Source organism: Thermobia domestica, chromosome 10 (assembly GCF_964235325.1).
Source record: "Thermobia domestica chromosome 10, izTheDome1.hap1.1, whole genome shotgun sequence".
Taxonomy (NCBI): domain Eukaryota; kingdom Metazoa; phylum Arthropoda; class Insecta; order Zygentoma; family Lepismatidae; genus Thermobia; species Thermobia domestica.
Window position 1 is genome coordinate 36,360,467 of NC_137463.1, and position 12,639 is coordinate 36,373,105.

General features: G+C 36.1%; 1 protein-coding gene across 6 annotated transcripts in view; it reads left to right on the forward strand.

Moving 5' to 3' along the window:
• The window catches only part of LOC145662449 (proton-coupled amino acid transporter-like protein pathetic), a 124,236-nt gene that overhangs the window by 84,935 nt on the left and 26,662 nt on the right, over positions 1-12,639 (forward strand). For all 6 annotated transcript variants that reach the window (XM_081728034.1, XM_081728036.1, XM_081728033.1 and 3 more), the window contains 2 exons: positions 2,417-2,501; positions 5,954-6,226. In XM_081728034.1, the coding sequence (XP_081584160.1) occupies positions 2,417-2,501; positions 5,954-6,226 (358 nt within the window). The remainder of the gene's footprint in view (positions 1-2,416; positions 2,502-5,953; positions 6,227-12,639) is intronic.

Sequence of the window (12,639 nt, forward strand, 5' to 3'; positions counted from 1 at the left end):
AAAAATTTCAAGGGGTGCATTAATATACCCATGTCTTATAAAAGGGAATGAATCCCTGTATACGCCCATATAACCATATAGGGTAATAATACCTCATCCAAGGGGATAAATTAGGTCAAAAACCTCCGAAATTTGAATTTTTGGCAATTTTTTACTCATAAAAGGGAACGACATAGACACCCAATACTGATAGAGGTACATACTGTGGTCCTAGGCTACCACACCCAATTTTTAGATTTGGCTATTTCCAAAATTTAAGGGGTGGTCCTATGTACCCTGCCAAAATCTAGAGGGGTGGTCCTAAGTACCCCTAGGTCATTGACACGGGCCAGGGACCATGGGTCCTGGGGGGGGGGGGTCCTATGTACCCCTGCCAAATTTTAGGGGGTGGTCCTAGGTACCCCTAGGTCATTGACCCCGGCAGGGACCCAGGGGCAGGGACCCAGGGGCCAAAAAGTGAGACCAAGTCATGCGATTACTACTGAAAGCTTTAAGGCTTCTGTCTAAATCACGAGGAAATACAAGATACAGGTATATTCGGAAAGTAAAGTCACCAAGTCAACAAATATGGAACGAAATGCATTTATTTACACAATAATAAGAACAATAATACCTATGCATTAAAATATTTACATAAGCCTATATGAAAATTCTTCAGAGTATTGCACTGTTAAAAATAATTTCTTAAATTTGGGAAAACCATTTCTTATCTGTGCACCGAGACAATATTTTCTTAGAAATGAAATTTGACAATTCTCATTCATTAGGAAAGTAACAGTATATTTTCTCGTTTCGCTTTATATTGTACAGATTGGGCCAAAAGTAGGTATATAGTTCTATACTGATCAGCTTACTGTATTTATATCATTTCTTATTGTTATCAAACAGGTAGACCTAGTTTCTTTATTATTTGTTCTCAATGTGTTTTTACTTATGCCTTAATCGAAGCAAATAAACCCATAAACTAGAATGTTATACTTGATCAATGCAGGGGTGTATACCTACTTTGGGCCACCCTGTATAACCTCGTCTACTTTTCTTCATTTCTCATTAGTGAAAGTTCCAAACTGTTGTTTCTAAGAAAAGATATTCTCGATGCACATATAAGAAAAGGTTTCTCAGATTTAAGAAAGTATTTTTAACAGTGTCTTCCTGTGGCGATACATCTTCGCTAACAGAATTCACAATCTGCAAAGGCATCCAATAAGGCCTGTTCAGGAAGTGCGTTTAAATCCATTTCACAAGCTACTTTCATGTCATAAATTGTTCCTCTTGGGGCGAGGGGACTCCGAGATGTGTTACTCGTTAGTTTTCCTCTTTGTTTCGGGGTCGAACTGGAATATCTACGTTTCATCACCCGTGATAACATTGTCCAAAAAGTGAGCGTCATTTTCACACATTTCCAAAATGTCTTGACAAGTTTCAACTCGGTGAGATTTTTAGTCGTCGGTAAAATTCTTGGGACAAGCTTCGTTCACACTTTTTATGTTCAAATTCTTGGTCACAATCTCGCGGACCAATAGTTTTTGGAATATTTAACATGTCAGATTTTAAACAAACATTCATTCGACGGTCTATTTGCAAACGTTCTTTCACACGAGTCACATTTTCGTCGTTTGAGGAGGTTGACGGGCATCCAGCGCGGGCTTTATCGTCGACGTCTTCACGGCCTTCCAAAAACGTCTTGTGCTATCTATAGACTTATCTTTGTGATAAATACTCATCCCCGAAGGTTTGTTGAACTCTTGGAAAAGTTTCCACTGGTGACTTGCCGAGTTTCAGACAAAACTTGATCGCGTATCTTTGTTCCAGTGAGCCTTGCATCGCGACTTATACAAAAGGTTTACGAAATCGTACGTACATCCTTCATCTCTAAGAGCTCGGAGATAACTGAGCAAGCACTCGCTCGGTAGTTGACTTACACCACTATCGATCCCGGTGGATAGAGCGCGCTCTAACGTACAATTACCTCACAATAAAATGCATGACATTACTTTCCGAACAGACCTTGTATACAGGGCGGACCATTTATCTTGGAACGCTCTAGAAACTTTTAAACTACTAGATAGAAAAAAGCACTGAAATATTGTAGATATTGTGTCAAACTTTTGCCAACACTGGCTTTGAAAGTATAGAGAAGTGATATCAGGTTGATCAATTCCACTCGTATCGAAGCCGTGTTGGCAAAAGTTTGACACACACACACACACACACATACATACATACATATATATATATATATATAGATAGATAGATAGATAGATAGATAGATAGATAGATAGATAGATAGATAGATAGATAGATAGATAGATAGATAGATAGATAGATAGATATAGATATATATACGTATATGCCTTAACGAATTTCAAAACATAAAATGTTAAATTCTTTTGATATTTTCCTTTCTTTTTTTTAGGATGCTAGTCAATATCTTCTTATGCATTACCCAACTTGGATTTTGCTGCATATATTTTGTTTTTATATCTGAAAACATTCAGCAAGTAAGTGATTCTTATTTTAAAGCGAGAAGAAGTAATACCTAGAAACGTATTTTCATAGCTTAACTGAAATTACCTTTATATCAAACGAATAACTAAAAAAAGCAATAGCCATAACGTTAGTAACTTATGGTTGGGAGTAGCTTAATACACAATAAATATCACGAATCATATAGAATTATCACAAATATTATATTTTATATATATTAATATCCTTTGGTGCTTTTAATATCAACTAACAAGGCTGGAGGTCAGTAGATATTAGAATTTGTCGGAAGAGACACCCTCTAGGAAACACATGAAAAGTATATCTACATCCTAATTTAATGTGAGATAAAACTGAAGATAAAAGATAATTTGTCTTACTTAAATTAAGATAAAAATAATTTTAGAATTATGACTTGCCTAATTTTCAGTGAGACTATGAATTGAGCACATCGAAACGTGATTAGCTGAATGTGGACTCAATCACAAAGAAGTCAGCTGGTAATATTTCTATATTGTTTCCTTAAATATAGACGAATGCGGAAAACTTAAGAATCGCGTTTGATTTCTCAAAGGCATTTGAATTGGTTGACCCTAACGTTCTCCTGCATAAATTAACATATTGTAATTATTCTTCTCTGATCTTTAAATTATTTTCATTTTATTTAAAAATAAGAGGCAGTTTGTTTTGTACAGAGGATACATTTCCAAAAATTTTCATGTGTTTTCATGAGTTTCACAAGGGTCAAATTTGGAATTTCTGTTATTTCTGTCAGTTACTTTTCCGTTTGTAAATGATTTAAATTTATTTACGGGTAAATGCTAAAATTAGCTCGGTACAAAATTGTGAAAATCTTCAAAAGAATTTGCATTAACTTTTACAAAATATACGTATTTCTTTTCTTTTCTTTTTTTTTTTTTTTTTTTTTTAACTTCTGCGTGTTATTAGCACTATTACTTTGAACACTTACATACACTGCTACTAACTACTAGCATTTCCATTAGGACAAGTCGATGGCATGTGACTGGACGAATGAAATGAAAGCTGTGACGCGACGTTGCCATGTGGTAAAGGGATGTGGTAGTGGCTAAACAGACGCACTACAATGTGAGCAGTGGATAAACTGACGTGAACCTGTGCAAAGACGTGGCAACGCTGTAGCCATCTCATTCACTAACAGCGTTTAGAGGGAACTCGAAGCGCTGCCTTCAAATGTCAAACGCTGTTTCTTAGCATACTAACTAAACATATACGATAACAAACTAAATGAAAATGACACAAGACATTAGTATGACTGTTACCTCAGTACCCATATTTTGGGGGGTTCCACGCTGTTGAAGAATTGTTCTATTTTGCAGGATCGTTTTGTGGACAAGTCATTTTCAAGTTTATCTGAACACACATTTCGGCCATCATGTGGATATTCGAACTATATCATCTGGCAATAAGACGTTCAATAAACGAAACGCTCGTTCAACATGTGCATTACTGACTGGTATAGTGATAATAAACTGCATTATTGTGATATTCTTTATTGGAAAACGCACTTCACTATACAACTACAATTATTATAGAATTCAAAACAAAGAACTCACTGGACAGTTTATTTCCATCCAAACTAATTTTAAATCTCATCCCCACCTCTGTCAAATCATTAAACACAGACAGGGTTAGTGATAATACGATTTACCAATGAAAATAATCTAAATCTAGATTCCTGTTACAATAAAAACTATAATTCTTGTAAACAACTTACAGTTAAGCACAACAATTACAATTAACTTCATTTGTAACGGAAGATGCGTAGCTGGCCACACAAGTAGACCTAACTGAATCGAAAGTTGATATTTTACTGATCGTTTAATATTTATTTTTAACCTTTTGGTTATTAAGTCCATTCTGTGATATAAGGCCATCGATACCGGGCCGATTTTTAGAAAAATGCAATTTTCATTTAGTCAGAAATGGAGTAGGTCAGAGGGTTGTGGGTCAAGTTACTCAAGATCTTTAAGGGTCTCAGTGGGTCAACAGGAAGTGACCCATTGTGACCCAGCAGCACCCAGTGTGATCTACTCTGACCACCTACCCACTCTGCTCAGTGCATTGTACTACACAGCATATTCTGAACACTGGTGAATTTGTCTACGTTTTACTTTCAAGGGCTCCATGTGTCTTCCTTTTTCATTTGTTTCTGTTTAGTTACCTCAGATGAGTTTATACAAGTGAGAAAAGAACTTCAGACAATTTTTGATACTGATATTTGTGATTGTAATAATAGCAATAGGGCTTATTGCTTGGCTTTCGACAGACAGTCGAACTTTACATTTCTTTTTCATTACATTAACCTACTTTTACCTTGATTTGAGACTTTCAAATTTTAGTTTATTTTGCAACAAGAAAATAATTATATTATGATAATTAAATTGAGATTCATCGTATGACAAACACTCATTTTATATCGTAAATCAGGTTCATCGGTATTGAAACAAAGCGGTGCTTGAGTGATTCACTGTAGAAATTCAAATTTCCATTAGTGATAATTTTACAGCCTAGTTTTATCCTCCTGACACCCCGCGTAGAGCCGACTCTACAAAACATAACGACAGTTTCTGCGGATATCTCGAGCTTTGCTGAGTTGAAACTTCTTGTAGGATAGTTTCTGCACTTCAAATTTTGCTCCGGCGGACAAACAATAGCAGAAGCGCCTTATGTTGTGCAATTGCACAGCAGTTAAAATTCCTCCTGCTTCATGTACTCGATTTCCTCTGGGCGTCAGGAGGCTATTACAAGTGTAAAGTCAATGGAAAGGAGGGCTTTGATTATTGATCAGAGTTGATGACAATGTGTTTTTGTGGGTAGTGTGTCAGAGTGGATCACGGTGGCTAGTGGGTCAGAGTGGGTCACTGTGGGTCATTGGTCACAATGGATGGTGAACCAGTGGGTCAATTTTCATTGACCCACACCATCTCTACATATAGTAACTTCAAATATTCGTGTGCTTTGCTCTAATTGGCATAGACATGTGAAACAAATAGCAGGATACGGATAATAAAACGACTTATTTTCAGCAAACCTAAGCCTCAGCGGAGGAAGAGGTTGAAAGTGAAAAATGTCCCCCAAGTTCTATTTTTATTTTGTTCTGGCCGGTGATGCGTTAGAAATGGCTATCTCTGGCATGATAATTCGGTACTGTAGATTTTGCTCTTTGGCCTGTAGATCCCTAGAATGTATTGTAAACGTGGGGACTCCGAGCAGCGCCCGGAGATCTGGCAGTCCTATGAATAAATAAATCAATAAATGTTTAAATAAATACTAGAATAAATTCAGTTTATTGTATTAATTGTAAAAACGATCAATCTTCACCTAAATAGTTAATTTAAACATCCATGTGTAAAGCTGTTAGTTACAAGACATATCCAATTCTCAGGAATCCATATGCTAAATTACTGTAATTCTGTTTCGATTTCAGGTTGCCAATCAGTACATTAAGACTCTTGACGTCCATTGGTACATGTTCTTCATCTTAGCACCGATTTTGCTCAGTGCATGGATAAGAAACCTGAAGTATTTGACGCCTGTATCGTTTTTCGCAACAGTCTTAATTTTGTTGGGGATCTGTGTGACTTTGTATCTTTCAACGGAATCGCTGCCTCCTATTTCTGATAGAAACTACGTGGGTTCTTGGTCTCACTTGCCACTTTATTTTGGAACAACGATATTTTCCTTTGAAGGTATTGGTCTGGTAAGTAAATTACGTTAATAAGTAATTATGCATTGTTTGTTTATAAAGATACGTATTCTAAATAACAGTCATATTTTGTTGTTGGTAAAGTAGTTCAAAGATAACCACTTGTAATTTTAGTTTTGCGGTCACTATACTTCTTGGTTCGGATGCAACCTTAAGTTATAGGTCCACGCACTGCTGAAAGGGACGCTAAAAACAAAATCAAATCAAATCAAATTCAGAAGTTGCTATGTAGGTATTATGAAAATGTAGAATAAAAAAGCAAGAAATCAAATAAGTAAGTTTATTCCAACATTGAACAGTCTTCCATATATTACACAAGCATACGTGTGTTACATACGTTAGCTATGTGTTATATTTGTCCAGCTGAATGTGAGATCCTGTCAGTCTATATACAATACTTTCTTTCGTAAGGAAAGTATTTTTATTCGGAACACTTATACGAAAAGTATGTATAAAACATGCGTTTTAAGTTATACATTTTCTGCAAGATGTTATATAGGGTTGTATATCAAGTCCAAAAACTACAGGCATGTAAACTATGCTTTCACGAACTTCACATACATTTTGTTTTCTCAGGGTACTCCTGTCAAAATTTCCCCTAATAATAGTTCACTGATATCTCATGAATCAGTGGTGTTACAGAAATAAAACTTAGCATATGAACTTTCCACTAAAAATAAGCGAACACACGTTTCAGCGCTTTTGAGAATTCCGTTCCAAAGGAAGGAAAGAGTAACATTCATAAAATACTCAAATACACAGTAAAGACCGGATGTAAGGATTTGCTTAAGTTGGAGATCTGAAATTCGGTATTCAAACTCTTCAGTAAAAATCATAACAATAGGATCGACAATCTCTTATGTGCTTCGCCAGTCTCTTTCTTCTTAATCCTTTGATGACAGACATGTTCATGTTCTCCTGTTACAGCAGCGTTATCATAACAACACGATCGATAATCTCTTATGTGCTTCGCCAGTCTCTTTCTTCTTAATTCTTTGATCACAGGCACTTCCATGTTCTGTTAGAGCAGCGTTATCATAACAAAAGGATCGACAATCTCTTATGTGCTTCGTCAGACTCCTTCTAAATTCTTTGATGACAGGCTTTTCCATGTTCTGTTACAGCAGCGTTATCATAACAACAGGATCGATAATCTCTTATAAGCTTCGCCAGTCTCTTTCTTCTCAATTCTTTGATCACAGGCATAGGCGCCGACTTGAAGAAAATATTGAGGGGGCCAAAATAATGAATAAATATATAATCATATTCAGCCGTTTTCTACCAACTGCTGGATAAAGGCCCCCTTCCCTCCAGATCTCGGTCTGCTGCATCCGCTCCGCTTCTAAATTCATGACCTAAGTCAAATTTGTATGAACGCATTAAAACAAATTCAAGTTCAAATTCTAGGAACTTCACTGCACCACATTGACCTTCACTTCTCATATCAGTGTTACCATAGTGTTGGTTGAACCTTCAGTGCTCTATTGACTCTTTTAGGATTTTTGGTAACTTTTGTTACCATGGCGTACTATGGTCTTTGACCTCTTATTTAGGTTCTATGACAGGTACTTAAGTCGTTCTTTTATTAGTCAAGTCAAGGATGGACCAAAGAATACCCCAGATGCGTTTTAGAACCAGATAGTCAACTTGGCTGTGCCAAGTGGGTGAGGAAGGGCGTGATTTTTACTTTTTCTTAAGGCAAATTTCAAAAATTTTTTACGCCTGTAGCTTTCACGATATCAGATTAGAATTGTATGTACCTTTGGATATTTCTCAAATTTTTCTGAGATCTCTACGTGAAGCCGAGTCCGGGCACGAGGGCCGCAAATGTTCCGAGGGACTGATTTTTTAGAAAAAAATTCAGTTTTTCCGTTTTTCCGGTTCAGGAATATGATACGTATATGTGTGTGGCGCCGTTGGAAAGGGCTTGTTATACTAAAGAAAATAACGTTTAAACCATGACTCTAGCCTAAATAGTAATGACGCAGTAATTTTTTATAATAAGTATATACGTGTGTGTGTGTGTACAAAGAGAGAGCCTAAATTCAGTCTTTCAACAATTTTTCTGCCCTTTGTTTTTAAGATACAAGATTGGAATTTTGCACACGTATTATGTACATAACCGTGTATTTTTAGAAAAAAAAATCAGATCCCTACGTCAACCCAGGCCTAGGCCAGAGGGGCAAAATATTTTGGTTGAATTTGCAAAAATACTTCCGAGTTTTTCCCTAATTATTTGGTGTAGGTGTATGATACGGACATGTGAGTGATACCGTTGGAAAGGGCTTACTATACTGAAGAAAATGGCGTTTGAACCATGACTCTAGGCTAAATAGAAATGACGCAGTACATTTTTTTAAAAAAATGTTTTATACCTAGGTATATATAGAAGAAGTTCGGGTATTATGGAATACCATTTTTGTTTCGCTTGTAACTCAGTTAATAATTGCACATTGAAACAAAAAGGAAAACAAGTATACGCCTTACATATTTAGCTTTATTTATGTATATCTTGATAAAGAAGTTTCGTTACAGGGGTGGGTAAAATGTATAATTTGTAAAGAAACAACTTTGGAGGGTAATATGAAATAGTCGGGTAATATGGAATACATGCTATATAGAAAAGAAAAAAGTTTTCTGTTGAACATACAATGAATATAGTGACAATATATGAAAATTCTGAATGCCAAGCCATAACTGATTGTGATTACTTGCAAAAGTCATAAACATAATGCTCTACTTCAGGATCGGCACAGTCATTGTGTGCTCACATTAAACATGATGAACGCTGGACCCAAGCTCACCCCTTGTATCATCAGACAATTTTCTGTAATAAAAAATACACTTAGCATTGTTATCATGATAAATGTATGTTTAATTGCCCAATACCGATAGATATTTTTGTAATCGGAATACCATGCTTTTCTTGCGGGTATTCCATATTGCTCTCCGCGCCAGCTTGGAAATGAAAGAGCTGTTAAACGCATTCGAAGGCGTATAGGATAATGGCGCTTATCAAACTACCACTCTGTATATCCAACGTCATTGTAAATAAAGAATTGTTGTTCTATTACATTTCAATAGGAAAATACAGGTTGTAAACCACTTACCTGTAAAAGTATTCCTGAATAAGAAATCAGATTTTCACGTCTATCAACACAACGAATGTCACAATCACATGAGGATTGACTGTAGAGGATCATGGGGACGTGAGGTAGTAGTTTCTTTCCTCTCTGCTTGGAAGCAACACATCACAGGCGAGCTAATGAGGTAGTCCATATTATCCGACTATTCCATAATACCCGAACTTCCTCTATTTATATACATATATGAAAAGACGGGTCACCTTCAGACTTTCAAAAATTTCTCCCGACCTCAGTTTTCAAGATACAAGAACGAAATTTTGCGCACGTATTATGTATATAAGAAGATTTTTTAAAGATCCAGATCCCTACGTGAACTCAGGCTCGGACCAGAAGGGCACAAAAATTTCGAATTTTTTTCGAAAAATCTCGTTTTTTTTTTCAATTTTCTTATTCCTGGTGTATAATACGGACAAGAGAATGGTACCGTTGGAAAGTATGATCTATCCTGAGGAAAACGAGGTATGAACCACGATCCTACAATAAATAGTAAGGAAGCAGTAGCTGTTTGAGTGAAAGTCTAAAATTTACTTCAAAAAGTAGAAATTCTAAAAAGGTTAAACGCCGATTTGAAAACGATGGTTTCTATCGAATAAGAAGGCTGTTCCTAATATTGAATTAAAGACATGACGTAATTTACAACAGAAATTCTTGCTCCTCTTTGGTAATTCTTCCTCAACTTGATTATATTTGGGGGGGCGAGGACCCCACCCTTAAATATTGGGGGGGCCAAAAGTGCCCTGCCCCCCCAAAGTCGGCGCCTATGATCACAGGCACTTCCATGTTCTCCTGTTACAGCAGCGTTATCATAACAACAATATCGACAATCTCTTATAAGCTTCGCCAGTCTCTTTCTTCTTAATTCTTTGATCACAGGCACTTCCATATTCTCCTGTTACAGCAGCGTTATCATAACAACAATATCGACAATCTCTTATGAGCTTCGCCAGTCTCTTTCTTCTCAATTCTTTGATCACAGGCACTTCCATGTTCTCCTGTTACAGCAGCGTTATCATAACAACAATATCGACAATCTCTTATGAGCTTCGCCAGTCTCTTTCTTCTCAATTCTTTGATGACAGGCATTTCCATGTTTTGTTACAGCACCGTTATCATAAAAACATGATCGATAATCTCTTATGAGCTTCGCCAGTCTCTTTCTTCTTAATCCTTTAATGACAGACATGTTCATGTTCTCCTGTTACAGCAGCGTTATCATAACAACAATATCGATAATCTCTATATGCTTCGCCAGTCTCTTTCTTCTTAATTCTTTGATGACACGCACTTCAATGTTCTTGTGTTACAGCAGCGTTATCATAACAAAATGATCGATAATCTCTTATGTGCTTCGCCGCTCTCTTTCTTATCAATTCTTTGATCACAGGCACTTCCATGTTCTCCTGTTACAGCAGCGTTATCATAACAACAATATCGACAATCTCTTATGAGCTTTGTAAGACTCTTTCTTCTCAATTATTTAATGACAGGCATTTCCATGTTCTGTTACAGCACCGTTATCATAACAACATGATCGATAATCTCTTATGTGCTTCGCCAGTCTCTTTCTTCTTAATTCTTTGATCACAGGCACTTCCATATTCTTCTGTTACAGCAGCATTATCATAACAACATGATCGATAATCTCTTATGTGCTTCGCCAGTCTCTTTCTTCTTAATTCTTTGATGACAGGCACTTCCATGTTCTGTTACAGCACCGATATCATAGCAAAAAGGATCGATAATCTCTTATAAGCTTCGTCAGTCTCTTTCTTCTTAATTCTTTGATCACAAGCACTTCCATGTTCTTCTGTTACAGTAGCGTTATTATAACAACATGATTGAAAATCTCTTATATGCTTCACCAGTTTCTTTCTTCTTAATTCTTTGATCACAGGCACTTCCATGTTCTTCTGTTACAGCAACGTTATCATAACAACATGATTGATAGTCTCTTATGTGATTCGCCAGTCTCTTTCTTCTTAATTCTTTGATCACAGGCACTTGCATGTTCTTCTGTTACAGCAGCGTTATCATAACAACATGATTGATAGTCTCTTATGTGCTTTGCCAGTCTCTTTCTTCTTAATTCTTTGATCACAGGCACTTGCATGTTCTTCTGTTACAGCAGCGTTATCATAACAACATGATTGATAGTCTCTTATGTGCTTCGCCAGTCTCTTTCTTCTTAATTCTTTAATGATAGGCACTTCCATGTTCTATCAAAGCAACATTATCATAACAATGGGATTGACAATCTCTTACATGCTTCATCAGCGTTTGTCAAATATTTTTCTTCTTAATTCTTTGCTAACAGTCACTTCCATGTTGTATCAGAGCAGCGTTACAAGAATAGGATCGACAACCTCTTATGTGCTTCGTCAGCCTCTAGTTGCTTCAACATTACTTCAACCCCAAGATTTACATACCCTGTTTTATTTCTAACATTATAAAACTAAGCAAAGTCTCACTAACGTGTACTGTTCTTTTCTCAAAAACAATATCTGAATAGCGTACTTTCTGACATCTGCTCCTGTTGTGCGTGATCAGAAATATTAAGGCATAATAGTTAGCATTACAGATTGTTAATAGAAATCTCTACTGAACAGGATGGATTCATTCTGAACACTGAAGAAAGTTAAGATGTCGGTCCAAGGTGCTTTTCTCCTCGAGGTTCTTTCAAAATTTGTTCGAAATCGAAAGCAGTCTGATTAATGTTAGGAAATTACCTACATTTGAGTCGTCATTAATCTGAAGTGATTCCCTCTGCCCCAAAGTTGGCTCGTTTAAACTAAGGTGGTTTAAACCATGGTTTTAACCTTGGTTTAAACCAGCTGTTTTTTTTTTTTTCGAAAAAAGATAAACAACTGGTTTAAACCAAAAAACGAAAAATGTTTGTAAAAGTGTAAGTGTTCGTTAAATCTTGATGAACACTTATCACGTTTCACTCCCGTACATTATTCGTATTATATTTAGACCTAAATTCCCCATTCATTACTCAAAGAGATTATACTATAAAAGCAACTTTTGTTATTTTCTTATAAGTTTATGAATGTTTCGTTTGTGACTTTTTTTTATAGTTTGTTATTATTGTTATGCAATTGCAATCAAAGAAAAATTCTAAATATTGTTTCGTTTTAATAATGTTTACTATTAACAAAATACATCGAAATGTCGTACTTATTTGGAGGGTGGGGGGAAAGGGTCATACAAACTCTACGCGAGGCATTTATTGAAATCAGAAGTATCTTTGGTATCTATTTA